The sequence below is a fragment of the Pinus tabuliformis genome, chromosome 3_1 (assembly GCF_031772625.1).
Source record: "Pinus tabuliformis cultivar Carrire ecotype Pingquan chromosome 3_1, CPIR1, whole genome shotgun sequence".
NCBI classification, from domain to species: Eukaryota; Viridiplantae; Streptophyta; class Pinopsida; order Pinales; family Pinaceae; genus Pinus; species Pinus tabuliformis.
The window spans coordinates 471,921,340-471,939,138 of record NC_142301.1 but is presented as its reverse complement, the minus strand read 5'-3'; the positions used below and the strand labels follow the sequence as shown (position 1 = coordinate 471,939,138).

Sequence of the window (17,799 nt, the reverse complement as noted above, 5' to 3'; positions counted from 1 at the left end):
TTAAACATAAGAATATGAAGGAAAAGAGGAAGGATTGAACACTTCTTCCTCTTCTTCTTGCTTCTTTTCTAAAACAACAATTTTTTTATTTCCCTTAGTTACAACCTCTTTCTAGATGGAAGAAATGATGGTCTTTGAATGAGCTTGATTTAGAATTGGTCGATTAAAATGGTGAGTTGGATGAGATTTGGATTCTCTAGCCTTATTGTAAGCCAATAAAGATTGTAAAACTCCAATCTATTACTGGTGTGAGAGGGCTATTGAAATTCAAACCTCTTGGTAGGATGTTATCTCTTAGACAACTTATTCTTAGGTTTCCTTGAAACTTGTTTGAATGTTCCTTGCTCATCATTAGATTAAGAAAATGGCATTGGGATAGAAGGAGGCTCAAATACTAGACCCTTAAGACAAGTTTTCACAAAGTGATCATACTCATGGAAATAATTATATTTAAAGGGTACTTACTCATAATCCAAGGCTTGAAGATGAATCCAACCCTTCAAGTCAAGTTGAATAGCCTTATGCAGTCCTATTGCAAAATATGTTTCAACATTAATTTTGGCACATGAGAATTTATTCTCCTTCACCTATGAAGAAGAAATATATTAGACCAATTTGTCTCCAATAAATCTAGAAATACCATCAGCCTAGAAAAGTAGGGGAATATTTGGCAATCTAATCCATACATGCACATAAAAGATATTGTTGGGATTGAAATATAGAGTACATTAGGTGAAAAACATACCACTTGAGCCCATTAAATAAGCCATAAATCTAAATATGACATCCATATATTCCTTTTCATAAAAGATAAAATTATAATAACCCTTACCATAGTATAGAACACAAATGGGTTCATGATTTTCCCAATGGTTAGATATCTAGTCCAAAGCATAGCTATGACAAGGTAGAAGGTTTATGAACTTATCAATCAATTTTTTTTTCTTGAGATCATTAATATTCTTCTTTATTGAAGAAGGAAACCCCAAAGTGAAGAGAAGGAAATGTATCTGCCCTTTTTACAAATCTACTTGGCTGAAGCCTTTTTTATTCACTAAACCACTTGGTAGAGAGTTACTGTTATGGGATTGGAAGGAACACCCATTGAACATGAATGAGAGTAACTTCATATTCAATAGTTCCTCACCAAAGTGTGGTACATACATATGGTAAGGGGTGCATGTGGGGTACAAAATAGGAGTGCTAAACTATAGGTATGTCAATATTTATATTTATTATCAGAAAAACACATTTGCATAGTATATAAATTAAGTGATTAACTGTGGGATCTCTAGATCATGTTTTCTTCTATATCCATCTCAAGCCTAAATACCTATCCCACAAATACCTATGGAAGAAAAATAACCAATTGTATGGAGCGATACTACCATAAAGGGGTAGTTAGATGTAGAAATAAAACTAAACACCCTAAAATGAAGACTAGAAGGATGGACCATTACTGACCACCCAAAGGATTTGGACTACTAGAAAGATCAATAATTTTATATCAATCATGTCATGACAAAATACAATACATCAATCATTACACTTTTAGCTCACCATGACGGTCACATTTAGTAAAAATATGTTGGGTACATTTCACAGAATATAAGGTGTAATAGTGGACTCCAACTCGAGGACATGTGGTCTTTTTGAGCTTCCATGAGAACTCTAGAATATCCATAAACCTATGACACCTAAAGAATGCTCACAAAATGGATATTAAATGCAAAGAAGGTTTAAAGACATGAGTTCCTTGTCCCTTCAAAAAGAGAAATAAATTTGTTGATAAATGAAATTTATATGGTTGCCCTAGTTATATAACATTTATAAAAGATGTTTTATTAATTATTGCATATGTATTAGTATTATTTTTATTAGTGAAATAAATGATAATGAATGTGTAAAATTAAAAGTGGAAAAATTTATGAAGAAGTCACATTATATTCCCATAGTTAGAAAGGGAATTTTAGGTTCAAGTAGAGATGGATGTTTTTTTTCAAATAGTGTAGAATCTTGGAGGATTGAACAAATTATGCTTCATTAAATTTATGAGATATGCATATTGAGATTGCTATTGAATAGTTTAAGGGATATCTTAAATTAAAACTTGAAATATGTATAATACATTTATAATACAATTATATTTTATTTTAAAATTTAGGATAAAATAGATTTTGTTTTTATATGATAACAATATTCTACAAGGTAGGAAATATGTTTTAGCAATTTTTTATAACTAAAGGTAGATAGTTATTTTACTAATTTAATATAAATTATTGGAATATACAATTAAATTTAATAAGATTTTCCCAAACTTTTAAATATTTTTACAATAAAATTTTAATATTATTTGTTATATCTATTATTTTTTATAAATATATTTTAGAATATGATTTTAAAAGTATTTGTTGATTAAAAAAATAATTTTATAAATGTAAGAAAAAAGTTAATAATTCAAAATATAAGGTATTTGATAATGGTCAAATTTTATTTAACAATTATAAATAGAGTATTTTAAATATAATGACTTTTCTTGAATAATAAAAAATTGATCTACATTAACCACTGGCAACTAATAATTATTATATATATTATTATTTAAAAACACAACTATAATTACTTTTACCACCTACAAAAAAAAAAAAATTGACAAGAAAAAACATAACTTTTCATTGTAATGACATCTTACCTTTACACCAATTTAAAATATATTAAATAATAAAAATGTTGAAAAAACTGTGCAAATAAACTTGCAGATAATTTGGATTACCACATATCATAAAATCAAAACTCATTTAATTATTAATTAAATTAAAATTTTAAAGCCATATTCACAATAAATAAATTCTAATATATAATATATTTGAGAATCCTTATAATACTTTGTAAAACTGTTTAAAATAAATTTCTTTAATAAATATCTTATAATTTAATTATATATTTATATAATTAAATTATAATAACAAATTTTTGAAAATTATTATATAATATTTAATACATTTAAATAAAATTAAAAATATAAAACTTCAAATACTCTAAGCTGCATCTCTATTCAAATCACAAAACATCACAATTTGTAGCTATTGGAATCACAGAACATCACAAATCCGTAAGGAACAAAAGAAATCTCTATTCAAATCACAAAACATCACAATTTGTAGCTATTGGAATCACAGAACATCACAAATCCTTAAGGAACAAAAAAAAATGTGACAAATCCTCTAACTAAGGTATATCACAAGTCATTGAAATTTCTATTTATTGTTTTGTTTCATTAGAATTATAAAGTTATTTGAGTAAGTTAAGTGAAAGGCCATAACTATCAATTTTATAATAATTTTTAACTAAATTTATCTATATCACTTATTGAAAAAAAACATAATTTACTTGATAAAATCATATATATAATTTAAATTTAATTTTATAATATATACAATTTAAATTTAATTTTATAAGCGAGTATTATTATTAATTAAATTAAAATTTTAAAGCCATAATCATAATAAAAGTAAACGTACTTCATAATTAATTATGAAAAACAGTGAATTCTTCGTTACACAGATAGATAGAAGTTCGAATTGCTAGACACTAATTTAGGTCGAGCGGCTGCCTATTGTCCGGCCTCCATGTCTCCTCCTTCACTCTCGTCATCCTCTGATATTGATAATGGCACGTCACGGCACAATTTATTCGACCATACATAAATAATTCCGTTAGTATCTCCTGATATAATATCATGAGTCCTTTCATCGTATACGAATGCATTGGTTTGCATATCTTCGAATGCCAATTCTCTCAACTCAGAAACACAATTTGGAGCATGAGTTGTAATCTTTCCCAACCTTTTTCCTGTAACAATGCTACTAATATTGATGGAGTCGGCATGTTCGCCAACACCGCAAGCAGAGATCAAAATGTCCTCTTCGGTGGTAACGTACGAACCTTTGCCATAGTAGGAGTCAAAAACGCTATGGTCCTCAAATGTGACCACAATCTCACCTTGTAAATCACAAAGATAAACACTTGTTTCTGTGATGCACAATACGCCACTTCTTTTGGCTAAATAGAGAGGTGGGCGAGCAAGAAGAGTATCAGTTGATATATCCATGATAACGCCATTGGTGAACAAATATTCTATCAGGGCCACATAAGTGCAAGAACTCAATGCTGCGTTGTGGAGTGACAGGTATGGAAATTTCTTTTCGAAGTTGTCCAGTCGCTTTGGAATAAATTCTCAATAAAACTTCCGTCCTCTCATCTTCGTTCTTATTTTCAATCATTATTAACATGTCCGTATTTCCTGGACTTCCAAACCTGCACTTTGATCTCAAGTTTTTGTCAGTTGAATCCGGAATTCTGAACAATTCCGTGTACTCTTTCAATTCAAAAAATTTGAATACCCTCTCATTCTCATCATAAATCATGCCTCTGCAATTTGGAAAATCAAAATCACAATCTTTTATTAGATCTTCTCGAAAGAGTTCTCTTTCTTCTGGATATTTTCCTGCTGCTATAGATGCAACGTCTAAGCTTACAAGTATTGACATGTCTTGATCGTTGTCATTGATAGTCGTCCCTTCGACTATCAATGAATTATTGTGACAATTATACCACATCGAGTCAATACTATCAATACTATCAAACTGTATTGTGATGGGCGACCCATGCTTGTCAGTAATTTGCGACATTTCTCCATAGAGTCGCACTGGAACAATATAGTCGTACACATAAATTACAAATAATATGTCGCGGACTACGAGAAAATTGGTAATTTCCATGCCAAATTCAAAGTCAAATGCTCGTAAATGATACTCCCGAAAAATATTTGGAAGCTTTCTATTGTCTTCGTCATCGCACCACTCTCGCCTTCGCAGGTTCTGGAAATAATCCATGGATGACGAAACTCTCTCTGTCGTCGCTTCATCCTCTTCTTCTTCTTGAGAATGAGGTCGGTTTTCATTGAGAGACTCCCCGACCTCCTCAGATGGGAGAAAGTGTGAGCTCCCAGCAGAAGTTATGTGTGGTTGTTGCAGTGACATCTCATCTTCTGGTTGTTCATACCTTGCCTTCTTAGTCACGTGATATTCCATTGCTAAATTTTTGAGGATGTTGAGGTGAATCCTTCGTTGGGTTTCACTGACTGCACAGAAGATAGGATATGCCTCTTAAACACACATGGACAGCAAGAGAGATATGAAAGATAAAACATGTCATACATTTTTTATTAACATGAGATATACATTTATAGTACATTGTTGTGACTGTTGGGTTTCACATCCCAATGTCTCTTGGACTCCTTTTGTCCATTAGGCTTCCACACTAACCCATTGAGGATTATGTGTCCAACAATGAAGAAAAAATATATTAGACCAATTTGTCTCCAATAAATCTAGAAATACCATCAGCTTAAAAAAGTAGGGGAATATTTGGCAATCTAATCCATACATGCACATAAAAAATATTGTTGGGATTGAAATATAGAGTACATTAAGTGAAAAGCATACCACTTGAGCCCATTAAAATAGCATTCAATCTAAATATGACATCCATATATTCCTTTTCATAAAAGATAAAATTATAATAACCCTTACCATAGTATAGAACACAAACCCATTCATGATTTTCCCAATGGTTAGATATCTAGTCCCTATGACAATGTTATATTTACATATGATCGTGATGCACTCCCATCCATTATAAAAATATTTAGTGTAAAGTTATCTTCACCCAAGATGTATTAAATATCGAAATATAACTCGACAACAAGACAAAAAAATCCTCCACTTAAAATATTCAAAGTCATTCTTTATCCATGTTACTTTATTTAAATATCATATACTTTATTTCACAGATAAATAGGTTTTTTTTGTTCTTTACAATACAAAAACAAGTTTCTATTATTTCCATTTATAAGAATTATACAAACAAATAAACATGACACAACTCAATAACATAAATTATCGTTTTCAACTCACTTATCTCAATGCAATGATATAAACCTAATCATATATCTCTAAATTTGAGTATGTTTCCCATGATATGCTTACATGTATGTTATGAGGATGTTAAAGGAGTAAAATCACAAATGGTGGGTACATGTCCATAAAAAACCAAGGTGAACCTATTCCATAGACTCAGGGTGAAGTTTTCTATTTTGATAGTTTTTAGGCCTTAAACTTCTAGAGCAATTTTGAGGCCCTAGATGACAATTTTTGGGGAATTAGGCTAATGAAAATCATAGACTACCATCGGTATTGGAAAAATAAACTCCCCACATATACCTCTTAATCGATATATCATGCCCACAAAAGGAAGTTTGTATTCCAAAGTTACGATCCTCAAAAGTTGACATTCTAACTTACGCCATTGGAGCCTATACGTTCTATTAGGCCAACCATACTTGTGGAAGCATCATGTTGTGTATGAGTCTAGAACTTGTAGTGTGATTATTACTTTGGTATTTTTCACAAAGTGACCATAGTCATAGAAATAATTACATTTAAAGTGGCCTTTCTCATAATCAAGACCTTGAATATGGATGTAACCCTTTAAGTCAAATTGAATTACCTCAAGTTTTGGATACATTACCGAGTAATAATTCATTATTGTTTCTTGATGGCTTCAATGGTTATAACCAAATCTATATAGCCCGTGAAGATTGGGATAAGACTACCTTTACATGCCCCTAGGTAAAATTTTCTTACTGAATGCTATGCTTCGGGTTGTGCAAATCTCCGGATAGTTTATTGAGAGTAGTATCAGCCATATTTTGTGATATTATTCATGATTGTGTTGAGATTTATGTGGATGATTTTCTATGTGTGGTATCACTTTTTATGAAGCACTAAAGTATAGGGAAGTTAGTGATTAGGTTTCAAGAAAATAACTTTGCTTTGAATGATGTTAAGTATCAAATGATGTAGACTTTAGGAATTATTCTTAGACATCTTATATCTCATGCAAGGATATAGATTGATCCAACGAAGATCAAATTTATTACTAAGATACTTGTTCAATGGTATCATATGGAGGTAAGAATATTTTTATGTCATGTTAGATTTTATAGCCGATTCATAGATGACTTTACAAAAATAGATGCTCCTTTGTTTAAATTTCTTACTAAGGATGTTAAATTTCCTTGGAATAAATATTGTCAAGATGCTTTTAAAGGGATAAATGAAAAAATTACCATGGATCCCATGTTGAAGGAACCTTGTTGATTTCGTCCCTTTAACATGTTGATGGATGGATTATATAAGACCCTTAGAGTAGTCTTAGGACAAAAAGGGAACCGATTTTCTTATGCCATTTATTTTAGTAGAAAGAATCTAACACATACTAAAATCATCTATACATTCATGGAAAAAGAATTTTGACAATCATGCATGTAATCAATAGGTTTAAACATTATATCATTGGATATGAGTTTTTCATTCATAATTTCCATTCTACCATAAGATATTTAATGAAAAGTCATATAACTAGTGATATAATCACTTGGTGTATTTTTTTGTTACAAGTGTTTAATATTGCTATTTTAGATATCCCTAGAAAGGCTAATCTGATAGTGGATTTTCTTTCTAATATCCATAATGAAGGATTAGAAGATCCCTTAGATGATGATTTTCCAGATGAACTTTTGGTTTTTATGTTTACTAACACTCGTTGGTTTGCAAATATAGAAAATTACTTGGCTACAAGGAAATTACCACAATATCTCTAACCCCAAGATAAATAAAGAATCATTAGACTTAGTGCCTCCTATTATTGAATTGGAGGAGATATCTTCCACACAAAAGTTGACATGATCATCAAAAACTCCATGTGAGGAAAATATGTTTGCCATCTTAAAATTATGCCACAATGAACCATGTGGAGGAAGATTCGCTGAAAAAAAGTAAGATATAAAGTTCTTTGTTAAGGATATTTTTGGGCTACTCTCTTATGGGACATTTTTACCCATTTTGGTGACCTAAGTGAGATTGTGACAGATTAGGAAAAGAGGTTCACAACAAAAGTTGTGGAAATCATCACTCAATGATACAGGATCAAGAACCAAAGGTCTTCCTTATACCATCTACAAGCCAATAGGTAGGTGGCTTCAACCACGAAGATTCTTGAAATGATCATGACCAAGATGATACAAATACATCATAATTATTAGGCGAATTGGCTTCCCAAGGCACCGTGGGTCTTCAAAACCACATGGAGGGATTCAATTGGATTTACATTGCATGAGAAGGTGTATTGAAAAAAAACGTTATTGTTCCAATAGAGTTCTAGGTGAAGACCATTATTGTTATAGTCATTAGGGTCGACCTTTAGTGAATACCTTTAGCAGCAGGGTCCATTGAAAGTAAGAAACATGGGTACAAGTGCTCTTGCTTGAAATTTGAGTAAAATCATAGGGAGATAAGTTAAAAGTACAAGTTGAAAAGGTAGTTTCTCCCCTCTAAAATTTGATGATGTAATATAATCTTATTTTATTATTGTCACTATTATTTTATAGAATTCCTTAGGCAACCCAGTTTATACCTCAAAATTTCTCTCTAATGGAGACGTACAATGAAAATATTGAGAAAACTACTCTCATCCAACATGAGAGGAGTATGTTGCATTATAGATTCATTCAGAAAAAGAAATTAAAACAAGGTGACTAGGTTATCCTTTCTAACTCAACATTTAAATATTAAATGGAATTTCAGCACACATTAGTTAGGCATGTATGAATTGATCAAGTCTTTCAAAATGATTTATTTAGAATCAAAATAAATGATGGTGAAGGAATCCCCTTTCTTGTTTTAATGGAAATAAATTGAAGGTGTATCAAAAGCCTCTTAGTTGAGAAGAGTTTATTCAACATGTCTCAAAATAGTTCAAGATGGCGATAGTGGGTAGATAGGACTCTAAAAGTGTTGTAATTACTTCTTGATATACCATTTTCCTTTAAAGAATCGTAAATGTGAACATAAAATGAGAAAAAAAATACAAAAATATAACAAGTAAAGATAAAAATAAGGGTCTAATTGTGATAACCAACATCTCGTCTAATTAGATAGAAATTTTGATTGAAAAACTAATAAATGATGTGCAATTATTCCCCAAAAATATTATCATAAAAGTGAGCTCACTAATTGTAACAAAAGAATAGGTTTCTTTCAAAAACTGAGAGTTTTTTAGTGCTTGATTTCTCTAGCAACAACATTGAGTCAATGATGAACCAAGTTCATGAAAAACCTCCTCATTATAGAGCTTGAGAGAACTACTTTTTGTGATCTTGTCACCATAGTTAGCAAAACCTCTGTTGTTGTTAATTTCATGGATGAATACTTTCTTTAACATATTTTTCTTCAAAATTTATCAAAATCAAATAAAAATTTCAGCATCAACAATTAGCACTTGTGTTTTTTTATTTGAAAGGAACAATAAATATACATGGTTTGATCTTTTCAAAATTTGACTTTAAAATGTTGATTCTCAGTATCTAGTTTTCAATTCTCTCAAATAATTTATAGTGTTTTGTAGCCTTCATAAAAGTAGGTTTTTGGTGATTGATCTCAAGAAACATTATATGAAGTTTCAATAGTATTTTCATACAACTATAGGCTTTCCTATAAGCGTCACATAATCATGTGACCAATGATTACAGGAACATTAGAATGGTTATAGGATGACCTATAGCATGTCATTTTCAAATTGTTTTTCAAGTTTGGACTTCTTTAGCATAAGATTATGTTGAGACAAGGGTTTGAATGTATCCGATGTCTTCAGGTGCTTTCTCTCATTAATTTCTTTAGTCTTCATAAAAAATGGTTTATTTTGGTACCAAAATTTAACTAAATAACTAGTCTTTTGTAGTGTGATAACAATACTTGTAACAACATTTTAGTTATTGATAACCTCAATGTTTCAATGATTGACAACCTCAATATTTTATACGTATACAAGTTTTAAAATTTATTTGAAATTTTCCTTGCAATTAATTTCAATGCCTAAGGTAAAATATCAAGATGAGCAACTTAGTTAATTTATTTCGACATGTTAAAACATGTAAGCAATAATAAAAAAGGTCTTGTTCCTAATCTTATATGTGATTTTCCTTATAACCTAACACATTATTTTTTATAACCTGACACGTTATTCGTGTATGATCATTTAACACCATGACTCCCTAATTTTTCCAATCACTACACCTTGGAATGAGTTATTTGACTCAGAGTTATCTCCTTGCTTCCAATTTCTTGACTTGAAGTAGAACTACTAATATGATTTTTTCTTCCTCATCAAGTTCTAGCAATATTGTTTGAACTAGGATCTTATCACCTATAAACTTATTTAAACATGAAACATGGAATACTGGGTGCACTCGAGAAGCTGCAGGAAGCTCTAATTTTTATGCCATAGTACCAATATTTTGCAACACCGTGTATGGACCATAACACTTTGGTGATAATTTATTATTCTTCTTAGCTTCCTTGAGTCAAATTTCTTTATATGGTTGTATTCGTAAGAATGCCCAGTCACCTAAATCAAAACTTCTTTCGCTGCAATGTTGATCTGCATGTTTTTTCATTCTATTATCTACCAGAGTGAGGTTAACCTTTAAGAGTTGGAGAACTTGTTGTTGATGCTCGATGTGAATTTCCACTACTTGAACCTTAGAACTTTCTCTTAAATATGATGTGATGGATGGTGGATGATATCCATAAAGTGCCACAAATGGGGTCATTTTTGGTGCAGTATACAAGGAAGTATTATACCACCATTTAGCTAAAGGCAACCATTTGACCCATTGTGTCTATTTATCAAAGACAAAGCAAAAAAGCTATCCGTCCAAACATGTGTTTACTATCTCAGTTTTCCCATCAGATTGAAGATGATAAGATGAGATATGAGCTAACTCAGTACCGAGACAAGAAAATAATTATGTCCAAAATTTTCCAGTGAAAATGGGATCTCTCTTGCTTACAATAATCTTTGGGTTTCCATGTAGCTTTTGAATTTCTTCCATAAATGCAATATTAATTGTACTGGATTTAAATGGATGAGATAATGCACAAAAGTGTGCATACTTGGTAAGTTTGTCAAAAAACACCATGATGAAACTCTTTCCTTCAGACTTGAATAAACCTGTGATAAAATCCATTGAAACCTCCTCTAAATGTTGGCTTGGAATGGATAAAGGTTGTAATAGACCTGGGGTCTTAATTGTTTCAACTTTATTTCCTTGGAAAACCTAACATTCTACCATAAACTTTTGTATACCCAATTTAAGGACATCCCAAAAAAATTCCTTCCTAATCCTATGGTAAGTTTTTACAAATCCTGAGTGCCCTCCTAAGGGATAAGTGTGCAATTCCATACAAATATTTTGTTTGAGTTGATAATTCTTACATAGGTATAAGTGATCATTGTACCATAATGAATCATCTTTCCAGCTAAATGTATCAGATGTACTGGGATCTTTTTGTAACTTTTCAATGAGTTCCCATATTTCTTCATCATTCTTCCATCCATTCCTTGCTTCATTTATCTAATCTGGTTGGATAATAGAAATGGCACAAAGCAATGCTTCCACATCCTCATCCTTTCTTGAGAGTGCATATGCCACAACATTTTTCTTCCCTTTTTTGTAGATAATTTCAAAGTCATAACCCAACATCTTTGTGACCCATTTTTTCTACTCTTTTGAAGATAATCTTTGTTCTAAGAAGAATTTAAGACTATCATGATCCGTTTTTACCTTGAAGTGTCTTCCCATTAGGTAGGGTCATGATTTATTAAGTGTATGTAGTATTTCCAACATTTCCTTCTCATAAATAGTTGTGTAAATACTTTCCTTCAATTGGATGACTTTCAAAGTCAATGGGTCTTTCTTCTTGCATTAAAACAACACCAATTCCATTTCCTGAGGCATCACATTCCACAATAAATGTTTTTGTGAAATTTGGCGTAGCTAAGACCCGTGCTTGGCACATTGCCTCTTTAAGATGTTCAAAGGCCTTTATTGCTTCCAGAGTCCATGAAAATGCATCTTTCTTCAATAATGTTGTTAGGTGTGCTACTATTCTCCCATAATTCTTAGAAAACTTACGATAATACCATGTCAACCCAGGAAATCCTCACAGATGCTTTATGGATGTGGGGATTTTTCATTAGATAATGCCTTTAATTTTTCTAGGGTCTACCTTGACACCTTCATGGGATACAATATGACCTAGATATTCCACCTCTTGAACTCCAAAGAAGCATTTGGATATTTTTCAATATAATTGTTTCTCCTCCAATAGTTTGAGCACCCTATCAACATGTTGAACATGATCCTTCCAAGACTTGTTGTAGATTAGTATATCATCAAAAAATACTAAAACAAATTTTCTAAGGAACGGTTTGAAAATGGAATTCATCAAACCTTGAAATGTAGAAGGTGCATGGCTACTACCAAAAGTCATGACCAAAAATTCATAATGACCCTCATGAATTCTAAATGTTGTTTTCGGAATGTCTTCAGTCTTCATTCAGATTTTATGATATCCTGAACGAAGATCCAACTTGGTGAAGTAAATTGATCCATGCAATTCATCAAATAATTCATCAATGACAGGAATGGGAAATTTATCTTTAATAGTGAGTTTGTTGAGCTCCCTATAATCCGGATACATGTGCCATGATCCATCCTTCTTGTGCACCAATACTACTGGAGCAGAGAAAAAACTTTGACTAGGTTGAATTAAACCAGCTTATAGCATTTCTGCAACCATATGTTCAATTTCACTCTTTTTGGCATAGGGATATCTGTAAGGCCTAATGTTTGGAGGAACACTTCCTGGAATCAAATGAATAGCATGATCATGATCACAAATAGGTTGGAGGCCTTTGGGAGTCTCAAATACCTTAGAATGATTGTCCAATACATTTTGGAGATTTGGAGAAATAGATGATTTCTATGTGGGAACCTCTAGTGAACATAATTGTGCAATTACGCCTAGTTTTTATTTCTTTAGAAGATTTTTCATTCCGTTAGAGCAGATTATCTTTCCCGATTTCCCTACGATACCCCTTAATTCAACTTCCTTTCCTTCCAAATAAAATTTCATGAAATTTTCTTAAAAATTAAAAGCAATTGTACCCAAGGATTGTAGCCATTGGACTCCTAGTACAACAGCAATACCACCCATTGGTATGGAAAGAATTGGGCTATTCAATACATATTCTCCCAGATAGCTTGATATTATGACACTTTCTAGAGCAATTTATGGTTCCTCCACTTGCAACGATCACTTGACACTCTGGTGATAGGAATAGGAAGCAATTCAATTCCTTGGCTATCTTACAATGAATAAAATTATGGGTACTTCCTGAATCAATCAACACTATTACCTTTTTCTTCTTGATATGCCCTTCTATCTTGATAGTTTGAGGAGTGGTAATTCCAACCAATGCATTATAAGATATTGTTATGAAACCAGCTCACAAAAAGATAGAAAAGATACATCAATGCCTTAGAATTCAACCTCTTTGAGGGGGCAACCTCCTTTACATTACACAAATGAATGATTCTTTGATGATTCAAATGACAAAACCTCCTTTCTATATATAGGAGTCTAAGGAGTCACAATATAACCCAGTCGACCTAACAATAATAATATAAAGGCACAAAAATAACAATAGAGGGATTCTATGGGGCACAATAGTAACAATATGCGGACAATAGGGGCACAAAAATATTAATAAGGGATACAACTGCAATAGTAATGGGGTAATCACTAGTATTATAGGGACCTAACATGCCCCTCTTCTTCAAAAAAGTGTTGTCCTCAATGCTTGAGTAGTTCTAGATGCTTCTGTATGAAATTCTCATCCTCCCATGTGGAATCTTCAGCAGATAAGTTCTTCCACTTGATGAGATACTCTGAAATTGATCGATTTCGTAGTTGTCGAGTTCTTGTTTCTGTGACTGCTTCCGGTTCCAATATAATTTTTCCTTCCTCGTCAAGTTTTGGCAATATTGTTTGAACTAGGAGCTTGTCGCCTATAACCTTCCTTAAACATGAAACATGGAAAAATGGGTGCACTTGAGAAGCTGCAGGAAGCTCCAATTTGTATGCCATAGTACCAATATTTTGTTTTAAAAAAACCTTGTACGGACCATAATACTTTGGTGATAATTTATTATCCTTCTTAGCTTGCTTGAGGGACATTTGTTTATATGGTTGTAGCCATGGGAATACCCAATCACCTACATCAAAACTTCTTTTGTTGCGATGTTGATTTGCCTGTTGTTTCATTCTATTCTGTGCCAACATGAGGTTATCCTTTAAGAGTTGGAGGACTTGTTGTTGATGCTCGATGTGATGTTCCACTACTTGAACCTTAGAATTTTCTCTTAAATATGATGTGATGGATGGTGGCTGATATCCATAAAGTGCCATAAATGGGGTCATTTTTGTTGCTGTATGGAAGGAAGTGTTATGCCACCATTTAGCCAGAGGCAACCATTTGACCCATTATGTCTATTTATCAGATACAAAGCAACGAAGATATCCTTCCAAACATTTGTTTACTATCTCAGTTTGCCCATCAGATTGAGGATGATAAGATGAGCTATGAGCTAACTGAGTACCGAGACAGGAAAATAATTATGTCCAAAAATTTCCAATGAAAATGGGATCTCTGTCACTTACAATAATCTTTGGGTTTCCATGTAGCATTTGAATTGTTTCCATAAATGCAGTAGAAACTGTACTGGCTTTAAATGGATGTGATAATGCACAAAAATGTGCATACTTGGTAAGTCTGTCAACTACCACCATGATGACACTCTTTCCCTCAGACTTGGGTAAACCTATGATAAAATCCATTGAAACCTCCTCCCAACATTGGCCTGGAATGGATAAAGGTTGTAATAGACCCGAGGTCTTAATTGTTTCCACTTTATTTTGTTGGCAAACCAAAAATTCTGCCACAAACTTTTGAATATCCAATTTAAGGCCATCCCAAAAAAATTCATTCTTAACCCTATGGTAAGTTTTTAAAATTCCTCAGTGCCCTCCTAAGGGAGAAGTGTGCAATTCCATAAGAATCTTTTTTTTGAGTTGGAAATTCTTATAGAGGTATAAGCGATCTACCATAACGAATCATTTTGCCAGCTAAATGTATCAGATGTACTCGAATCTTGTTATAACTTTTGAATAAGTTCCCACACTTATTCATCATTCTTCCATTCCTCCCTTGCTTCGTTTATCCAATCTGGTTGGATAATAGAAATGGTGCACAACAATGCTTCCACATCCTCATCCTTTCTTGAGAGTGCATCTGCCACCACATTTTGCTTCCCTTTTTTGTAGATGATTTCAAAGTCATAACCCAACATCTTTGTGACCCACTTTTGTTGCTCTTCAAAGGATAATCTTTGTTCTAAAAATTATTTAAGGCTATCATGATCCGTTTTTACCTTGAAGTGTCTTCCCATTAGGTAGGGTCGCCATTTCTTAAGTGCATGTAGTATTGCCAACATTTCCTTCTCATAAATAGCTTTGTGTAAAACTTTCCCTTGATTGTACGACTTTCAAAAGAAATGGGTCTTTCATCTTGCATTAAAACAACAACAATTCCATTTCCTAAGGCATCACATTCCACAATAAAGGTTTTTGTGAAGTCCGGTGTAGCTAGGACCGGTGCTTGGCACATTGCCTCTTTAAGATGTTCAAAGGCCTTTGTTGCTTCTGGAGTCCATGAAAATGCATCTTTTTTCAATAATGTTGTTAGAGGTGCTTCTATTCTCCCATAATTCTTAACAAACTTGCGTTAATACCCTGTCAACCCTAGAAATCCTCGCAGATGCTTTATGGATGTGGGGATTTTCCATTCCTTAATGGCTTTAATTTTTCTAAGGTCTACCTTAGCTCCTTCATGAGATACAATATGACCCAAATATTCCACCTCTTGTACTCCAAAGAAACATTTGGATCTTTTTGCATATAATTTTTTCTCCTCCAATAGTTGTAGCACCCTGTCAACATCTTCAACATGATCCTTCCAAGACTTGTTGTAGATTAGTATATCATCAAAAAATACTAACACAAATTTTCTAAGGAAGGGTTTGAAAATGGAATTCATCAAACCTTGAAATGTAGAAGGTGCATCGGTAAGGCCAAAAGGCATGACCAAAAATTCATAATGACCCTCATGAGTTCTAAATGTTGTTTTCAGAATTTCTTCAGTCTTCATTCTGATTTGATGATATCCTGAAAGAAGATCCAACTTGGTGAAGTAAATTGATCCATGCAATTCATCCAATAATTCATCAATGACAGGAATGGGAAACTTATCTTTAATAGTGAGCTTGTTGAGCTCCCTATAATTTGGACACATGCACCATGATCCATCCTTCTCGTGCACCAATACTACTGGAGTAGAGAAAGAACTTTGACTAGGTTGAATTATACCAGCCTCTAGCATTTCTGCAACCATACATTCAATTACACTCTTTTGGGCATAGGGATATTTTTACGGCCTGATGTTTGGAGGAACATTTCCTGGAATTAGATGAATAGCATGATCATGATCATGAATAGGTGGGAGACCTTTGGGAGTCTCAAATACCTTGGAATGATTGTCCAAGACTTTTTGGAGATCTAGAGAAATAGATGATTTCGATGTGAAAACATCTAGCGAACATAATTGTGAAATTACACCTCTTTGTTCCTTTTTTAGAACCTTTGTCATACCGTTAGAGCTAATTATCTTTCCTGGTTTCCCTACAATACCCCTTAATTCAACTTCCTTTCCTTCCTAGAAAATTTCATGAAAAGTTATTCAAAATTAAAAGCTATTGTACCCAAGGATTGTAGCCATTGGACTCCTAGTACAACATCAGCACCTCCCATTGGAATGGAAAGCATTGGGCTAGTCAATACATATTCTCCCATGGATAGCTTGATATTATGGCACTTTCCAGAGCAATTTATTGTTCCTCCATTTGCAACCATCACTTGACACTCTGGTGCTAGATATGGGAAGCAATTCAATTCTTTTGCTACCTTACAATGAATAAAATTGTGGGTACTTCCTGAATCAATCAACACTATTACCTTTTTCTTCTTGATTTGTCCTTCTATCTTGACGGTTTGAGGAGTGGTAATTCCCGACAATGCATTACAAGATATGGTCAAATTCATTTCTTCTTTATCTAGGCTTTGTTCCTGGAGTATATCCTCTTCTTTTGAAATTTCTTGCTCCTTTTCTTCTTCCTCTTCACAATCTATGTAGAATAATTTCTTCTCAGCACACTTATGACCTTTAGTGCATTTTCTGTCACAACTGTAACAAAGCCCTTTTTCTCTTTTTTCTTCCAATTGTTGTTGTGTCAAACTTATAGGTTGTGGGAGACTAGGGGCAGTAACACTTCCATCTTTATAGTTGTGAGTGGTATGCTTCCTAGTTGCCATAATTTTGCTTTCCATTGTTCTTGCTAACCTGAATGCCTTCTCTAATGAATCAGGTTCCCAAAGGCGAACATCATGTTGGATATTATCCTTTAAAGTCCCTATGAACACATCAATACTATGCTCCTCTGGAATATTTTTTACCCTTATGTTCAATTTTTGGAACTCCTCAATGTGCTCCATTATTGAACCCTTTTGTTTGAGACTTATCAATTGGCTAAAAAAAGTGTTTCTTTTTGTATCCTCATAATGTGTTGTCAATTCTTCTGTAAAAATTGCCCAAGTGATAATTTGTTTACAAGAGCAAAACCATTGATACCATACAAACTGATTTGGTTCCAAATCTAGA

General features: G+C 32.8%; 1 protein-coding gene across 1 annotated transcript; it reads right to left on the bottom strand.

Annotated features, from left to right (window-relative positions):
* Positions 1–3,613: 3,613 nt before the first annotated feature.
* On the bottom strand, positions 3,614–5,093 carry LOC149187824 (uncharacterized). Its single transcript, XM_089409778.1, has 2 exons — positions 4,118–5,093; positions 3,614–4,002 (listed from the first exon to the last, which is right to left on the bottom strand). Exons 1-2 carry the CDS (start codon positions 5,091–5,093, stop codon positions 3,614–3,616), a joined length of 1,365 nt encoding a protein of 454 aa, XP_089265904.1.
* Positions 5,094–17,799: the final 12,706 nt, after the last annotated feature.

Coding starts and splice junctions, on each gene's coding strand:
- LOC149187824 (XM_089409778.1), bottom strand. CDS start 5,093: ATGGAATATCACGTGACTAAGAAGGCAAGGTATGAACAACCAGAAGAT. Junction 4,003..4,117: donor AATATTTGTTCACCAATGGC/GTTATCATGGAT, acceptor GTGATTTACAAG/GTGAGATTGTGGTCACATTT.